This window comes from Dasypus novemcinctus, chromosome 16 (genome assembly GCF_030445035.2).
Source record: "Dasypus novemcinctus isolate mDasNov1 chromosome 16, mDasNov1.1.hap2, whole genome shotgun sequence".
Classification (NCBI taxonomy): domain Eukaryota; kingdom Metazoa; phylum Chordata; class Mammalia; order Cingulata; family Dasypodidae; genus Dasypus; species Dasypus novemcinctus.
The window spans coordinates 24,428,803-24,447,381 of NC_080688.1; the positions used below are offsets into that span (position 1 = coordinate 24,428,803).

Below are 18,579 nucleotides of genomic sequence, written 5' to 3' on the forward strand. Positions count from 1 at the left end.
TTCACCCCAATCCTTGTCCTAGGGCCTTATTTAAAGTCTGTTTGCCCCAGGTAAGGTTTTACACATACTCTTCTTGCTGTCAGAAACATCCTGCCCCAACTCCTCATTTGTCTAACTCCTTCCCAAGCCCCAGCCCTCAACTTGCTCAGTGGGCCGGCCCTGACTCCCTGAGTTTGGATCACATCTTTCCCTCTGAGCCCCAGAATCCCCGTGCTCTTAACCCATCTAGTATCTAAACAATGGAGAATCCATTCTCTCTTTAATTTTCATTATTATAAACTCTGTGATGACAAGATCAGTCATTCTCTTAGATTGTTCATCACCATGTGCCTTAGGCTTATCTTAATACTGTAAGTCTAGGCACTCACTGTATATGTTGATAAAATTGAGGCTTTTTAAAAATAAAATAAAATTAAGGATGATTTCAACAAGCATGCATCACCACCATACCCTTTGTCCCATCTGTGGCTGCCTTCAACAGATTCACTTGCTACCTTAGTTTTCCAGACTGCTGTGACAAATACCACACAATGGGTTGGCTTAACAACAGGAATTTATCATCTCACAGTCTGGAAGTCCAAAATGTAGGTATTGGCAGGGCTTGCTTTTCTGTGGAATCTGTAGGTTTCTGGTGCTGGCTTGCTGCCATCCCTGGGGTTCCTTGACTTGCATTTCCGCCTCCCATCACATGGCAACCTCTCTCCTTGTGAAGGCTCTCCCAGTTTCCACTGACTGTCTGTGTCCTTCTGTGGGCCTTCTCCAACTTCTGGCTTCAGTTTCTTCTCTTTCTACTGCCTCCAGCAATATGGATTTCAGTCCACCCTTCAGTTAGTCGACCTCAAATAACCTCTTCAAAGGCTCCTAGTTACCAGTGGATTTACATGCACAAGAATGTAGATTAAGGTTAAGAACATGTCTAAATCAGGGTACACAATTCAATCTCTCTTACCTATCCTGCCCTGTCTGTCTGGGTTGTAAGCTACAATTTTGCCTAGTATAACCTCTATACTATCCTTCTATCCCCATTTATTCATTCTTCCCACCTTTTTAGACCTAGAGAAAGGAAATAAATTTAGGGCATTCTCTGCATGCCCAAGATGCAGAGTTTGACATCTATGAACACCAAGCATAGGCATTGGAGCTTATTTTCATTAGGTCACTGGTGACCTTGGAAAGACCAGTTTCCAAACCATAATGAGGCCAGACTGCAGGGTGTTTAGTGGCAGGTGGGGAGGAAATATTTTGGAGGAACCAAGAATAAGCAAGGGAAAGGAGAGTGTAAGAATTCGTTCAAGAGAAATACAGGGACGCGCATGTGCCTCAGGCAATTGAACTCAAGCCTACCACATGGGAGGTCTGTGGTTCATTCCTGGTACCTCATAAAGACAGTGAGCTGGCATGACAGACAGGTATGGAAAGCTGACACAACAAAATGATGCCACAAGAGACACAAGAAGAAAAACATAATGAGAGATACAACAAAGAAGGGAGCAGAAGTTCCTAGTGCCTCCTGAAGAAAATGAGCAAGACAGGGAACATGACGTGATGGGCAGGTGCAGCAAGCTGACACAACAAGATGACTTAACAAGAGACACAAGAAGAAAAAAGCATAATGAGAGACACAGCAAAGCAGGGAACAGAGGTGGCTCAAGCATTAGGTGCCTCCCTCCTACTTCGGAGGTCCTGGGTTCAGTTCCCAGTGCCTCCCAAAGACACAGCACACAGCAAGTACAAACAATGAGGTGTTGGGGAGAAATAAATTAATAAAATAAATCTTTGAAAAAGTGAGAGGGAAAAATCAAGAGGATAATTTCAGAATGCAGAGGATCTGAACTGCTTTGTAGATAGTAAAGAAAGGCCCAGTAGAAAAGAAAAAAGTAAAAGTTCTGGTAGCAGAGCCACAGGAGAAAGTCTGAATGGGGGTCTGGGGAGTGTAGGATGAGAGGCATGCTTGAGAATAAGTTCATAGTAGCAAAGAGAGAGGGCTGTCCTGAAGAACAATGGAGAAATAAAGATGGACAGTAAAAGTCATGCCTGGGGTATATGGGGACCTCATTTTTTTTTTTTTAAGATTTTTTTATTATTTATTTCTCTCCCTTCCCCCTTCCCCCCCGCCCAGTGTCTGCTCTCTGTGTCCATTCGCTGTGTATTCTTCACAGGCTGCACTTTCTTTCACTCTGGGCGGCTCTCCTTACGGGGTGCTCTCCTTGGCGTGGGGCTCCCCTACGTGGGGGACACCCCTGCGTGGCACGGCACTCCTTGCATGCATCAGCACTGCACATGGGCCAGCCCCACACAGGTCGAGGAGGCCCGGGGTTTAAACCATGGACCTCCCATATGGTAGGTGGATGCCCTATCCATTGGGCCAAGTCCGCTTCCCTCATATTTTTTAATGCAACATTTTTTTTAAAAAAGAGAAAAAATAATAATAATAAGTCATGCTTGATGACCCATCTCTCCATCACACAGATGAGGTTGTCTGCTGAGAGTAAGCTGAGAGATGACATTATGGGCTCCAAAGCACCCCAGAGACCTGACTGGAAATACTAGGTCACCTGGCTGAGAAAGAAGGGTGGCCTTGGAGAACCATGTTCTGAACGAACCCAGCCTTGCCTGCTTTCATTGCCATAGTTCTGCCCTCTTGGACCTAGAACCACCTTCATGAAATAAGCCGCAGCTACCCCATTCATCAACTCATGCTTTCCAGTGTCTTTGAGCCAAGAGGTGACAGCATTCCTATCTCTGAGGCAGTCACTCCAGGGTCCTTCTTTCCCATGAAGGACAGGGTCATTCTGAATGAGAAGACTAAGCATTCCTGCCAGGCAAAAGATGTACACTTACCTTTTTACTTTATTTTCAGGAAATAAAAAGCCTTATTTTAATGTCTCACCCTTCTTTTAATGCATATTTGCACTTTATGCTAGGTTAATGACTATTTAATACTAGCCTTTTTAAATCATTCATGGTGAGGTAAGCCTTCCTGAGAAATCCAGGTGTGTGTAAGTCGGCGTCAAAGTTACTGGCATGAGTTACTACTGTATCTCACCAGAGATTTAAACCTTTCAATTGACCATCCCTTGCCTACTATAAAGCTCCCTGTTCAAAGACACTTTTCTTGAGGAATGATTCCAAATGAAGATTATGTTTCTGTTGACTTTTGAATATCTTGAGAAAGCAAGAACAATTTCTGGAAAGGCACACTGCTGGCATAAGCCTGCACTCCTATTAATATTTGACTATGATTTCTTTGCAGCCACTTCTCCCAAAACTTTAGGGATCTGATTGGAGATGCAAACCCACATCAATAGCCAACTGATAAAGAGGGTGAAAAGTTGAGTTACTTAAAGTAACAAAGGGATGGTGGAGGTACCCAGCACAAGAATTTGACGATCACTTTGAAAAGCAAGGGGGAAAGTCATCTAAAAATTAAAGGGAGGTCAAAAGACTATTTTCCCTCTTCTCCCTGTGAAATGCATGACAAGTGAGTGGATGAGTGAAAAGACCAGAAGGAAATAGTTGTGGATCCTTCAAGATGAGAGCCTCAAAGAGACCTAGCATGCAGGAGAGGCAAATATGGTCCCATTTCAGGCAGAAGAGACCAAAATGCTCTTGGCAGACGTTGAATAAACCTCCTTTAGCCCACACATTTCTTCATTATTTGATGTCAGAGTGCTGTAGGGGCAGCAGGATGAGTGGCAAAATGGTCTAAATTTGCCTCCCTGAGAAAATATTGGAAAAGCAAAACCATATGTTTGTGTGTATACACATGTAGTACACACAAGTGCCAATATATATGGATTTTTATTTCAAATGTCAGACTTTAATTTTTCCTTTCAAAATAGAAAATTATCCTCAACAGTATCAAATTGCAGTGCAGAGAGCCCAAAATCCACCTCTACTCAACTCCATACAATTTCCACAGTGCTGCATCATTGAGAAGTATTTCTCTTGCATGCACTGATAAATCACACTCTCCTTACTCATGAGATCCACCATTCAGTCAAGCTCACATTCTTAGTTTCCAGGACCACATGGGCAGTCACTGATGGCCAAGGCTTTTGAAGCCATTGTCACAGAGTCCCTAAAGTTTCCCAGAGACATCCCCACTGGCTCCCAGGCCTCTATCCTGGTTTGTACACTGTGGCTTAGTGCCTACAGGTAGAATTTAGCTTATTCTACTTACCTACCACAATGAGCTAATCCTTCCTGAAGGAGTTTGAGACTAAAGAGAAGTCATAATATTGAGTTAGAGAGTAGGAACATCCCTTATGTTATAAATGTAGCATGAACTGAAGGGTTATCCATGAAGGAAAAGATATGCAGAGGAGCAACACTAAAGCAAAGCTTTTTAATACCAGAGACTGAAGCTGACTCCTGCCACCTTGCCCATAGTCTCTTAGCACATCACTTTATGGATCCTCTTCAAGACACCAGCCCACTGGTTGTGGTGACAGGGCAAGTCTCTACCCATGGCTGCTGACCCACAAACACAGCACCCAAACCAGGGTCTAAGCTGATCTGCTGGAGCCTATCGATGGTTCTACCCATCATAAAAATCTTATTTTATGTCTCAAACACCATTATCTTTGACAACTTGAATCATAAATGAAATTAAAAATAGTAAATAGTGTCTTCCAAAGTGGAGAAGAGTCCATTGAACTGGACAGATTTTGAAAATTCAGAAATGTAAAGTCATACGGCTGTCTCCTGCATGATCCTTTGAAACCAGAATAGTTGACCCACTGGGACAGAGGTTCATGACCAACAAAACCCAGCCTTAGTTTCCTAGGACTACTGATACAAAGTACCACAAACTGGGTGGCATAAAAGCAGAAATTTCTTGTCTCATGGTCCTGGAAGCCAGAAGTCTGAAATCAAGGCATTGATGGGGCCATGCCCCCTCTGAAGCCCATAGGGGAGAATCTGTTAAGCCTTTCTCCTGGTTTTGGCCAGCAATCCTTGGCATTACTTGGGTTGGGGGATAGCTCAGTCCCTGCCTCCATTGTCTCTTGGCATCTTCTCTGACTCTGTGAATCTTCTCCTCCTATAAGCACATTAGGGACTCCCCCTACTCCAGTAGAACCTCATCTTAACTAATTCCATCTATAATGACCCTATTTCCAAATAAGTCACATTCTGAGGTACTGTGGATGAGAACTTTAACTTATATTTTTGGGAGGAAACAATTCAATCCATAGAACCCACAGAACAATTTTGAGATGCCATTCAGGTAGTGTTGGTCCCACCACGGCCACCACCTTCAATGTGGTAGGACCGCTCACAGTTTGCAAAGCACTTTCACTTTCACACTCACTAGCTCACTTCATTCTGAGATAGGGGCATGTTTGCTATCCCCATTTCAGAGTGAGAGCCAATTTGAGTCAGGACTAGATCCAGGTCCCCAGACACCTCATGAGCACCTCTTCCATTTACCCTGCTTCTCCCTGGGACACCTAATGCTCAGCAGTGAGCCTCATTGGAACTCTTCTTTTGCAGAGGTATCCTCAGCCCCGGGGACAGAAAAAGAAGAAAGTGGTCAAGTATGGCATGGGAGGCATGATTATTGTCCTGCTGATTTGCATCGTCTGGTTTCCTCTTCTCTTCATGTCATTGATCAAATCCGTTGCGGGGGTTATCAACCAGCCCCTGGATGTCTCCGTCACCGTCACCCTGGGAGGGTATCAGGTGAGGCACGATGGCAGACTCATCCTCAGACTCAATGTGTACCCTCTGTGGATTTCACCCACTGCTGACACTTTACCTAACTCTCTCTTTGATGACAGTCTACAGGATGTTTAGTTACATTTTGCACATACAATTGTTCTACCTAAGTTTCAACTTTTTAACAAAGATATGACCAATTAAATGAGGTGCAGAAGACAGTGGAAGAATAGTTTTGCTCTATTTTTGAGCACAGGAGTTAATTACTTTAAATCGAGATCTTTTAGGCCAATTACCATGAGGATAATCAGTGGACATACTTTTAACGTGGGATGCTACAAGAAAGGTTGACAATGTTGACAATATTATGTACCTTTTTTTTGCAGCCCATTTTCACAATGAGTGCCCAACAAAGCCAGTTGAAAGTCATGAACCAGTCAAAGTTTCAAGCTTTTATGAATGGTTTTTCTAAAGACACTGTAAGTAAATGCATGAAGCTGATCTCTATTGAAGACCTCTCATCTCGGCGAGCTGATCAGTGGTCATGATACTTGATACTTTTCCATGGCTGGGTGGTTGTGGGAGTGAAGATTTTGAAGGGAATCTCAGTTATATACAACATATTCCTGCCACTGGCCACTTTGATAATCTCAGAGGTTATTTCTATATTCTTAGACTTAACGTGTGAATCAATGTAATTTTAATTCAGAACATTTTAGCACAAGCTTAACAGCTATTGATCCCTTTGACCAGTAGGTCTACTTTGGAGATCTACCTCATACAAGTAATTAAAAAAACAGAAAAACTATATGTAGGTACTTGCTTATTAAAGCCTATTCTATATCAATGAAAACTGGAAGTCACTCGGGGCTCAGTAAATATGGACTGTTTGAGTAAATGATGACACTTGTTAGAAGTGAGGGTAATTACTACTGGCTACCTAGAGTAGTCACTAGTAAGAGAAAGGAACTTCCACTTTTTATTTTATTTACATGCTTTGTTGTCTGAATGTTTTCCAAATGGCTTCTTTTGTAATAAAAGATATCATGCATAGATTATAAATGAAAAGATAAAACATAAGTGAAAAATATTAATAGAATGTTTTCCTTTTTAATGATTTAAAATAAGAAATACTCCCCTTACTGCAGAAAGCAGGTGCCATGTGCTAGTGGTGGGGTTTTGAGTGGTTACCTTTTTTAGTATATTTAAAATTCTTAATAATATCACATGATTTTTATTATTAAAATTTGTTTTTTACAAATCATGCTTTTTCATTTAAAGGAAGCAGTTAAGATGATGGACAATTTTCTCTTTTGTAAAATGATCAGCCTAAAATGCACTCTGTGAAAACTCATCCTGAAGACTGAGGAGCTTCAAGGATGAGGCTGAGATAGATTAAATCTTGTCTTTCTCATGAAAAGGATGTTCCCCAATAGATAATACATTTCATTCTTAGTGGGGTAGTAAAGCATCACAGAAGTGTCTGATTTTTCTTCATTTTTTAATTAGAATGACTCCTTAGCTGTGACGGGACAATGTGACCTGGAGCTGCCCATACATCTTTGGGGAGGGAATCAGTTTCTGCAGTGGAATACAAAGACAATCAATCATACAAATTTTCCTTTTCGTAAGAAGAAATCCTCTCTATATAGTCAATTGAAAGAAAGAAAATTGCTTTCTTTATGAGCATCATGTATATAATGTATTTATGCAGGTGTATTTGTGTGCATACAGGGTGCTATGCAATTTCTGGAAAATTATGAAAAAGAAGACATAACAGTAGCAGAACTGGAAGGAAACTCAAATTCTTTGTGGACCATCAGCCCTCCCAGTAAGCAGAAAATGATACACGAACTCACGGACCCCAATAGTAGCTTCTCTGTTGTTTTTTCATGGAGTATTCAGAGGTAGTTACTATATTTCCATGCATAATTTCCCCCTTTCCCAAATCTAAACTTGGGGTGGAGGGTGTGGAGGGATGGAAGGAGAGGGAAATTAGATTAATATGGCTCTTCATTGGTCATTGCATCCTTGGGAACTTCCATTCGATGTCACACCTAACATTTTTGTTCATTGTAAAGTGAGCTGCCCAGCTAATTTCCTTTTTCTACTAATTTCAATTTTTAAAGAGAGGCCAGCAATGAGTTCTGAAAGCAAGAGAGAGAGGTAGAGAGAAAAGAAGGCGGAGCATCATTTATAAAATAAAAGAACCTGAGCAAATCATAACATTGCTCTTAAAGATTGAAGTTTGATCTGAACAATAAAGAACTTGCAGCCTCTAGAAGCCCACGCTGTCTTCTGCATCCCTCAAGCCTTGAGGAAGCCCTAGCAGATCTTTCTTCCAAGCAGGAGTTGTGTGAACAGCCTGGCATTCCCAGACAGGAGAGCGATAACTAAGAGCCTTTTCCATCTAACCAGGGTCAGCGACAGGCAGGCAGCCACTGATTTAATCTTCACTTGTTTAGACAAAGGCTGACTTGGAAAAAGTACTTGCATCCGGAAATTGCGTTAAAAAAAACAAGATTTTAGCAAAACTCTAATGGAGGCCTCAAAACAATACATTGGTTGATTAGCTTGGTTTCTTTCTTCACAGTCTTATGACTCACAACTCCAAGCAAGTTCATTTGGGCAGTCACATAACAGGTTCATTTAGGTGTCCAGAACCAACTTCTTGGTTGAAATTTAGAAATCATGACAGGTACCAACAAAAGCCTTCTGGAATCTAAAGGAAATTCACAAGGAAAGAGTAAAGAAATATTTTGAAGGGGCTGTTCAGAATTTAAAGGACTCCATCTTTAATCTTATTTCCTGTCTTTTAAATGTCCCAAATTCCTTTCATTCAATTCTGTACTAACTCATCCAAAATTTACCCCCTCGCCCCATCTTTGAACAGCTACCAATAAACAAAGCAACAACAACAGAAAAATGAAAAATCAACCTCGGATTCAACGTTCCTTTTAAAAATCTACCAGACCCCATAGAGACTAACATCCTTGGGTTAACTTAAAAAAGTGTTTCTGAAATTCCTATTAGAGCATTAAGACAACTTTCTCCTTGGCCAACAGACTCTATCTCCTTCCTTAATATTCTGCTTTATGGGGTTCATGGTCTCCCTGATTTTCTTAAATTGTTTGTCTAAAGAAGCAGGAGATAGAGATGAGTTAGAAGGAAAGGTTTGGGATAGATGGTTGTAGACCCAATGAAACTTGGTGGGATTAAAAAAGTTGAGTCAGGTAAGTTTTTAAATCTCTCTTTCAGACTTATAAATAGTCATCTACATTGATTTTGTTTGTGTTTCTTTTTTCCTTCACAGAAACATGAGTCTGGGTGCAAAAGCAGAAATAGCAACAGATAAGCTTTCTTTTCCTCTTCAAAATAATACACGAGAGAGTATAGCTAAAATGATAGCTGGCAACAACACAGAAAGCTCAAAAACGCCAGTGTAAGTTTATTTTCCCTATTAATATTGTTTTACTAGGTACACGCCTTTGGTACAAAACCTCCATCTACGAATCCATGTGGGCAAGAAATGCAACTTTCTTCATTCTTCTGTAATTCTAGGCTTTATTCTACATTAAAGAAATTTCTTCTCAGTCCTTGGGGTTTTGCTCCACTTGCCCTGGTGTTGTGTCTCAGCTCTGGGTGAGGATAGCAGGTAACATATCTAAGGGAGGGCAGCGGACTTGGCCCAGTGGTTAGGGCATTCGTCTACCACATGGGAGGTCCGTGGTTCAAACCCCAGGCCTCCTTGACCTGTGTGGAGCTGGCCCATGCGCAGTGCTGATGTGCGCAAGGAGTGTACTGCCACACAGGGGTGTCCCCCGCGTAGGGGAGACCCACGCGCAAGGAGTGCGTGCCGTAAGGAGAGCCGCCCAGCACAAAAGAAAGTGCAGCCTGCCCAGGAATGGCACCGCACATATGGAGAGCTGACACAGCAAGATGACGCAACAAAAAGAAACACAGATTCCCAGTGCCGCTGACAACAACAAAAGCGGACAAAATAAGAACCTGACACAGAGAACAGACAACTGGGGTGGGGGGGAATAAATAAATAAATAAAATCTTTAGAAAAACCAAACATATCTAAGGGAGTGTGTCAGCCTTTGGTTAGCTTGTATACCAAGCCTCGCTTCAGGGAGGCAATCTGCCCTGAGTAAGTGCTATCCTGGTAGGTTTCCATCAAGATGTATGCTAGTCCTCTAGGGATTTAAACATTGGTCCATGCCTAAGGACTCCAGGTCTAGCTCCCTCTCTCAGCCATCTGGGTCCCATTCCTGGGCATGCTGGAAAGCAGTGTAGTGATTCCAAAGACTTTTGCAGATGCAGACACTCTGGGAGGCTTTTGTGGTTTGTGTTTCCAAGCATAATATATGGCCCACAGGGCTCCACCCCTCCAGCACCCAAGACTCTCGGGGCTCTGCTCGGCAGTGGGACCTTGGACTGCTCTGAAGCAATCTAGGCTTTTGTCATTCATGTCAGCTCCTCAATCTCAAAAGCTCACTTCAACCATCCACCCTCAGAGGAAGGAGGTGGGCTCATGATCCTTTCTTAGGGGGCCCACCGGTGTCTCAGCTACTTCCCTCCCCCTCAGGTCTCTATATCTGCCTTGCCCAGGAGTATGGGGCAGCAAACCTTGCTCTTGTCAGAGCATAACCACCAAAAAGGAGGAAAAGACCCTACTGTAATATTCCTGCCTCTGGATCACTGGATGCCTGGTTGACTGAATGGAGACAGGGCTGGGAAAGTCAAAAGGAATTTGGGGAAAATAACTGTATCTCAAAAAATATTACCCTGCCCTATAAGTACTCCAAACAAATCGAGTTGTGAAATTCAGATTCTAATAGAACAAGCAAGAGAAAAAAATAAGATACTGGCCTAAAGCTCTTAAGTGGAGTATTCCAGCCATCCACCAGTCTTTTCCCCCAGTTCTGTCATCTAATCTTCCCAGACCCCACTTTAACATATTGAATATCTGTTCTTAGAAATATTCCGTAGCTAAGATATTTTTTATCAGTTACTAAATTAATCACTTTATTAATCACTAAAGTTGGAAGAACCCTTAAAGATTGTCAAATCTTCTCCCACCATTGGTCAGAGAAGAAAATAGGTCTAAAAAGGTGAGTTGGGTTTCTCAAGGTCACAGCTCCACTCCCTCATCAGTGCCAGAGGGTGGATGAGGTCAGGTCAATGGTTCTCAGCTCTTCCCTCATTCCATTCATCAGATCAATTCATGCAGAATGCTTGGTTGTATATATATATTTTTTAAAAGCTAAAACTTAAAATTAGAATAGTGCTCAATGCTATAGATAAACCCTATAGGACCCCAGCAAGCAAGATAATCCTTGGCTCATAAAAGGTCACAGACATGGGAACATATCTACAGGCATGTATCGGCCTTTGGGTAACTGATATACCAAGTCTGCCTTCATATCTGGAGGCGGCCAACTGCCTGGTGAATTCATTCAACTTCAGAGAATTCGGATTATAATGAGAACCCATAAATGATGATGTCTATATACGTTGTCTAGTTATATGAAGATTTTCATCATTTGTTTGCTACAAGGTCAAAATTAGCAAAAAAAAATCAAAATTTTGGTGGACAAAACAACTAAACCTTAATTATATCTCTCTTTTTGTCAATGTACAGGACTATCGAAAAGATCTATCCATATTATGTGAAAGCTCCCAGTGACTCTAACTCAAAACCTATAAAGCAACTTCTATCTGGTAAGGATGAGAAGACCTTGTTCTAGAACTCTTTTTTTTTTTTTTAATTTATTGAAGTATATCATTCATACATAAATAGTAAGTATCTATGGTAGTTGTGAACTTACAAAACAAACATACATAACATCATACAGGGCTCTCATACATTACTCTACCACCAATACCTGGCATTCTTGTGAAACATTTCTAACTATTGATTTTAAAAAATCCTCACAATATTACTACTAATCAAAGTGTTTCCCCCCAACCCACTCTATTATTATTTTTGTATCATTTATGTATAAATGTACATAAACATAAGTGTATAGTAAAACTGTAAACTTACAAAGCAAACATACATAACATCATACAGAGATCCCATACATCTACCCACCACCAACACTTTGCATTGTTGTGAGACATTTGTTACAAATTATGAAAGAATATTGTCAAAATCTTACTACTAACTATAGTCCTTATCTTAACATTTGATATATTTTTCCCACAACCCACCTTATTATTATTTTTTACATATATTTTTATAATAGATGTTGTAAGCTTACAAAACAATCATGCATATGTGCAGGATTCCCAAACACCCCTCTATCAACATACCACACCATGGTGGAACATTTTTTACATATTGTAAGATAACATCATCAGATAATTGTGAGGTCCATAGAGTATATTTCGCACACTTTTTCCATACTCCTCCATTATCAACACAATCCCTCTTTGGCTTAGATGCATGGATATTACATTATTACTGTTAACCACAGTCCATAAGTCACTCCAGTTGTATTTTTCCCGTGTTCTCCACATTCCAACCTCCCTGCAATAGCGATATACATCTGCTCTTGCTCACTAAGGACACTCTTGATCTGTACCATTAACCACAATTCTTATCCATCTGGGTTTACTGTGCTATTCAGTTCCTAGATTATTCTCTAGCTTTCCATCAATTAACATTTACATCCCTAGACTACCATTTTCAGCCACAGCACTTATTCAATATGTTACTATCAACTGTACATTTCCACACTTTTACAGTAAAGCTAATTAAAACTTCTATGTACATTAAACATCAGTAGTCCATCTCAGTTCTCCTTTTATCTCCTTTAAGACTCCACCACCTACCACCAGGTCTTGAAGCTATTTTCCTACATTTTCTTCTAGAAACTTTATGGTTCTTTCTTTTATATTTAGGTTTTTGACCCATTTTGAGTTAATTTTTTGTATAAGATATGAGATAAGGATATCTTTCCTTCTTGTGGCTATGGATATCCAATTCTTTCAGCACCATTTGTTGAATGAACTTTTCTGTCCCAACCGTGTGGGTTTGACAGGCTAGTCAAAAATCACTTGACCATAGATGTGAGGGTCTGTTTCTGAACCATCAATTCAGTTCCATTGGTCTCTGTGTCTCTCTTTATGCCAGTACCATGCAGTTTTAGCCACTGTAGCTAGGTCATATGAATTAAAGTCCAGAAATGGGAGTCCTCCAATTTTGCTTTCCCTTTTTAAGATGTTTTTGGCTATTCAGGACCCCTTACCCTTCCAAATAAATTTGATAATTGTATTTTCCATTTATTTAAAAAGCACTGGTGGAATTTTTGTCTGGATTGCATTGAATCCTTATATTAATTTGAGTAGAACTGACATCTTAATGATATTTAGTCTTCCAGTCTATGAGCATAGAATGTTCTTCCAGTTATTTAGGACTTTTTTATTTCTTTTAACATTGAGTTGCAGTTTTCTGAATACAAGTGCTTTACATCATTGGTTAAGTTTATTCTTGACTATTTGAGTTTTACCTGTCATATTTTATTTTCACCACTCTTCTGACACTTTCAGTTACTTTTATTGATATTATCTTCCTTTCTATATTCTCTTCCAGGCCTCTCTATCCTGTCTTTTCTTTTCAGGTGCTAGCACACCCTTTAGTATTTTCTGAAAATCTGGTCTCTTGGTTAGAAATTCTCTCAGTTTCTGTTTATCTGTGAATATTCTGAACATGCCTTCACCTTTGAAAGACAATCTTGCCTGGATTTAAGATTTCTGACTGAAAGTTCTTCTCTTGTTGTATCTTAAATATATCATACCACTGTCTTCTTGCCTCCATGGTTTCTGGTGAGAAATCAGCACTTAACCTTATATGTTATGCATTGCTTTTGCCTTGTTGGTCTTAGAATTTCCCCTTTGTATTTGGCATTTGAATTCTGATTAGTATGTGTCACATAGTTGGTCTTATTCATATTTTTTCAGATGGCAGTACATTATGTTTCTTGGATGTGGATATCTATGTCCTTCAATAGATATGGGAAATTTTCTACCAATATTTGTTCAAATATTCCCTCTGCCCCTTTCCTTTCTCTTCTTCTGGGATACCCATGACATGTATGTTTGCACATCTCTTGCTGTCATTTAGTTCCCTGAGACCTTGTGCAATTTTTTCCTTTATTTTCTTCATCTGTTCTTTTGTATGTTCACTTTCAGAGGCCATTTCTTCTACCTCACCAATCCTTTCTTCTGCCTCCTCAAATCTACTATTATATAATTCCAATGATTTTTAAATTTCATTTATTGTGCCTTTCATTCCCATAAGATCTGCTATTTTTCTATGTATGCTTTCAAATTCTTTTTTGTGCCTATCCAGTGTCTTCTTAATATCCTTAATCTCTTTAGCTATCTCATTGAATTTATTAAGGAGATTTGTTTGAACATCTATATTAGTTGCCGCAACTCCTTTATGTCATCTGGAGGCTTATCTTGTTCCTTTAAATGGGCCATATCTTCCTCATTCTTGATGTGGGATATAATATTTTATTGATGTCTTGGCATCTGGCTTACTAGAGTATTTATTCTGGGTACAGTTTCTCTCTTTAGTTTATGACTTTCTTGCCCTTTCTCCCTTGCTGGTTTTGTAGTAAGAGCCAAGGATGTAATTGGTGCTATAAACTGTGGAAGCTTAAGCTGCTCTCATTGCCCCAGAGACCCCTGCAGCTTCTCCCAACTTTCTCTTTTGCCAAGGATGGGGACAGAGCCACAGCCATGTGTAATAATCCAAGTCATGCAGACCCAGACTGTAGTTGCCCAAAGAGACTGATGTAGCTTTTTACCCCTTTCTCCCTTGCCTGGTGTGGGGATGGAGCTACAGGTGTGGGCAGCTGTCTCTGCTATGCTGGTCCAAAATGACCACAATCACCCCAGTAGACTTGTGACTTTTCAGTCTGTGCCAGCTGAATGTACCTGCAGTTACCCAGAGAGGCTGTTGCAGGATTTGCCAGCGTCCTCTCTGCCAAAGGTGAGGCTGAATCCTAGGCTAGGGCTGCAGGCCAATCTGGGTGAAAGAAAACAGTCCCTGCCATCACTGTGATTTTCAGTCAACCCGACTTGCCCTCATGCAGGGAGCAGAGTTAAAATGGTGGCTTCCGGCCTCTTTCCAACTTGGACAGGTTCAAACTTTAACTGTTCTTAGGGTTATACTTTAGCCAGCTGAATTTACTAATCAGTAGCTGAAATCAGTAGCCAATCAACTATTTCTCCCCTGCTTTTGGGAAATGGAGCTTTCAATTCCAGCCACAGAATAGCTCCTGAGGTTCCTTGCACTGCCAAAGTAGGATAATCACCGGTCTTCACAGTGCGACCTGTATTTTCCCAGAGAGGATGGCACAGGTACCCCAGCTTCCTCCCTTCTGGGGAAGGGGCTGGAGCCTAGGCTAGAGCTGCATTCTGATCTGGATGGAAAGAAGCCATCCTTACCAATACTGTGATTTTCAGCCAGCCCAGCTTTCCTTCATGCCAGAGGGCAAAGTTAAAATGGTGGCTACCGGCCTCTTTCTGACTTGAACTGATTTAAACTTTAGCTGTTCTTAGGATTATACTTTAGCCTGCTGAATTTACTAATCAGCAGCTAAAGTTGGTGCCCAACTGTCTCTTCCTCCGCCATTTTGGGAAATGGAGCTTCCAATCCCAGCCACAGAATAGCTCCTGAGGCAGCTTGTGCCACCAGTGGAGGATGGGCATCGACCTCTGGGGCATGGAGTGCTTTGCTTACGAGTCTTCTCTGCAGATGGTCAGTCTCTTCCTTCCATTCTTTCAAGCATGTTGCAGGATGCCCTTCTGGTCACCTGGAGCCCCCAAACAGGTGCTTCAGATAGCGCTGGGTGATTAACATCGGCCCTATAGCACAAGCTGACTCTAGGAGCTCCTCACTCTGCCACCATCTTGCTGATTGTCTCTTCCAGAACTTTTTAAACCATACTTTCATTGAATTTCAACAGCTTACATTTCCAGCCTTTATCAAGCCACTTTCCAGTTGCCTTTCCCCATTTGGCACGGTTTGTGGGAAGATAAAGCCCCTGAAATCCTTCAATAGTCAGAAGAAATCATGTGCTCGCTCAGGAGCCCTACTCTTCACCTTCTTTCATTGATGAAGGACCTAACTGACTTAAACACATTTAGTGACTTGCATTTCTACTATTTATTTCTATTAGCATCTGTCCTTTTGTACCATGAAATATGATATGCAGTACTAAATATGACAACCTCTCCCAATAAAAACAAGACAAAGAAGGCTTGAAATGGACTACATCAGCCATGGGGTTATTCATGGTCAACAACAGGGTTCTATGACTATTTTTCCAGTGCAACATGAATGGTAGTAAGTGAAAGCTTTTGGATTCCCTTAATGATCAAGAACTGTTTGATTTAATCAGTCACTGAACCAGCAGTGGACATAGCCATCTGGTAAAGGACAGATCAGAAAGTGGCTATCCAGTGCATGTTCATTGCAAACATCCCTCCACGTGGTCATTTTCTGTGCACCAGGCAGTGGGCCAGGTCCTGGAGACTAGGCACTGGGCTGCTCACAGGTTAGCCAGAAAGATGGAGATACAAATAAACAGATTCAATCCCACATGGAGACTGCCAGAGCAGAGGACTTCCCAAGGGCCTGGAGGACAAGCACAAACCTGGGTTCTTCAACCCTCACCCTTTTCCTCCTCAACAGTAAATTAAAGTGTGTCTTGCAAGGTCATTGTAAGAAGCACTGAGAGACTGATATCTCCTTCTCCATCAGAAATAGTTCTAGTGTTTAGTTTGAGAGTCAGTAATTCCCATGAAACTATCCTGGCATCCTCACACTCTTCCCAGCTGCTCTGTCTCAATAGACAGACTTCCACAGAACCACTGGGCCACCCAGGGGCATCCTGAGCATCCTTCCTCTCCTTCGTTAATGTCTCTGTTCCATATGCCCCTTCCACCTCCCTTCAGGCTTGAAGAAAAGTCACTCCTCTCTTTTTCAAGGTCAGCCTCTCCATGGGCCCTGGTCCTGCACCCTCCCCACCTTCAGTCCTACAGCCCTCCTTTGTCCCTCCTCTTCTCCCTTTCCAATCTCTCACCACAGTGAGTGATATGCGGTCAAGCCCGTGAGCCCTTGCTCCCCAGACTACATGGTCTTGCTGAACTGAGATCCTCCTAGAATAACAGCTTATTTGAAGAGCTCCACTGAGTTCTCTCTAATCTTCACCACAAGGTATATTTTTTACTAAGCTATCACCGGTTTACAGCTGAGGAAACTGAGGTACTCCAAGGTCATACAACCAGTATGTGATAGACCCAGATCCAAACCTGGGTATCTCTGGACCCAGGGCCAATTTTTCCCTCACAACTGCCTCTGGACTTGAGAATCAAAGTTCTTACTGTTCCTGAGTATTCCAAGAGTTTCACATTCTTCCTTGGCAGGGACTTGACCTTTACCAGTATCCTGCCATTAGAATCCTCACACCTCTTCATCCATTATTCCATCTACCCAGCAGACAATTGATTTTTGCCCACTTTCTTAGATTCCTACCATCTAGAAATTTAGCATGAAATAATGCAGGCACAGCCTCACCTTGGGGAGTTTACAGTTCAACACCAGGCTTCAGTGGAGGTATTAGAATTGCCTTTGAGAGGGGCCATCCTGCCTATTGGAGGATATTTAACATCTTTGAGCCAGTAGAACTCGTGGTAGGCCACCAGTAGAGCTATGAAGGAGAACCTTGAGAGCAGGTGACCAAGAGACAGAAGCTCATTTACCCTAATGTGATGGGTCAGGAGGACAGCCTTGTAGAAGTGAGTTTAAACATGGCCCTAAAAATGAGTAAGAACTAGTCAAGCAAAGCTGTGGGAGCAAAGAGTATAAATTAATTCCCAGCATCTGAAAAGCAATTACCAATATCTCAAGCTCCCTGTTAGGTGCCCCTATCCTACAGTGTAACTCCTGCTTCTATGCCCTTTCTGTGACTGCCTCAGCCTCAAGCACCAAGGAGCACATTGAGTATGCTGGAGCTTCAACCTGGTTTATAAAGAACTATGCAATGTAACCCTAGGCTACTTTGTTTACCCTATCTTTCAGTATTTTCTTATATTCGCCCTATGCTCCAACTAAAGGAATCTTTGTACATTGTGGCTTCTCAGAATTTTACAGAGCCCCATGTCATCCATCTTTCTTGAAATGACCCCATCTCCACCTATCAAAACTCTCATTCAGTCAACTCCTGCTCGAAAGTCATAGCCTCCGTGAATCTCTCATGGGTCTTCCCAACCCCAAGCTAACAGACCTGTCCACGCCAGTCCCGTAGTGGATAGTCCACATGGCCTGGCAAACCTAGGATCCTCCCCTCCTTTTCCATTCATGTAGGTAACATGCCCCTAGGTCCTCTGTGTCCTGGAACCTTATGTGCTGAATACTGACCAAGTTTTGCCATCCATGACCTGTTGGTATTGTATAGCATTCTAAGATTCTCTCACTAACTGGATTTCATTTTTCTCCCCACCCAGAAAACAAGTTCATGAATATTACCATCATTTTGTCCAGAGACAATACAACTCAGTCTAACAGTGAGTGGTGGGTTCTCAACCTGATTGGAAATAGAATATACAACCAGCACGCCCAGGCCTTGGAGTTGGTGGTTTTCAACGACAAAGTCAGCCCTCCCAGTCTTGGGTTCCTGGCCGGCTATGGGTAAGGACTCATTTAGCGTCAACAGTTCCAAGGGCATACTCTGTATGACATAAAGTGTAGGCTGGGAAGTGTTTTATCTTCTTAGTATTCTAGAATTTTATAGCTGCAGTATTAAAATTTACATATCCTTGGTCCTTCTTTTTAAAAAGTGAGGAACCAGAGTCCAATGCCTTGTTCGAGTCACTCTGTTAATGGTAGGGCCA

The 18,579-nt window shown here is 41.6% G+C and overlaps 1 protein-coding gene across 1 annotated transcript in view; it reads left to right on the forward strand.

Annotated features, from left to right (window-relative positions):
* The window catches only part of PIEZO2 (piezo type mechanosensitive ion channel component 2), a 504,324-nt gene that overhangs the window by 483,599 nt on the left and 2,146 nt on the right, over positions 1 to 18,579 (forward strand). The window contains exons 48-53 of the mRNA XM_071208436.1: positions 5,497 to 5,685; positions 6,048 to 6,140; positions 7,396 to 7,568; positions 8,975 to 9,103; positions 11,309 to 11,388; positions 18,193 to 18,376. Coding sequence (XP_071064537.1) covers positions 5,497 to 5,685; positions 6,048 to 6,140; positions 7,396 to 7,568; positions 8,975 to 9,103; positions 11,309 to 11,388; positions 18,193 to 18,376 — 848 coding nt within the window. The remainder of the gene's footprint in view (positions 1 to 5,496; positions 5,686 to 6,047; positions 6,141 to 7,395; positions 7,569 to 8,974; positions 9,104 to 11,308; positions 11,389 to 18,192; positions 18,377 to 18,579) is intronic.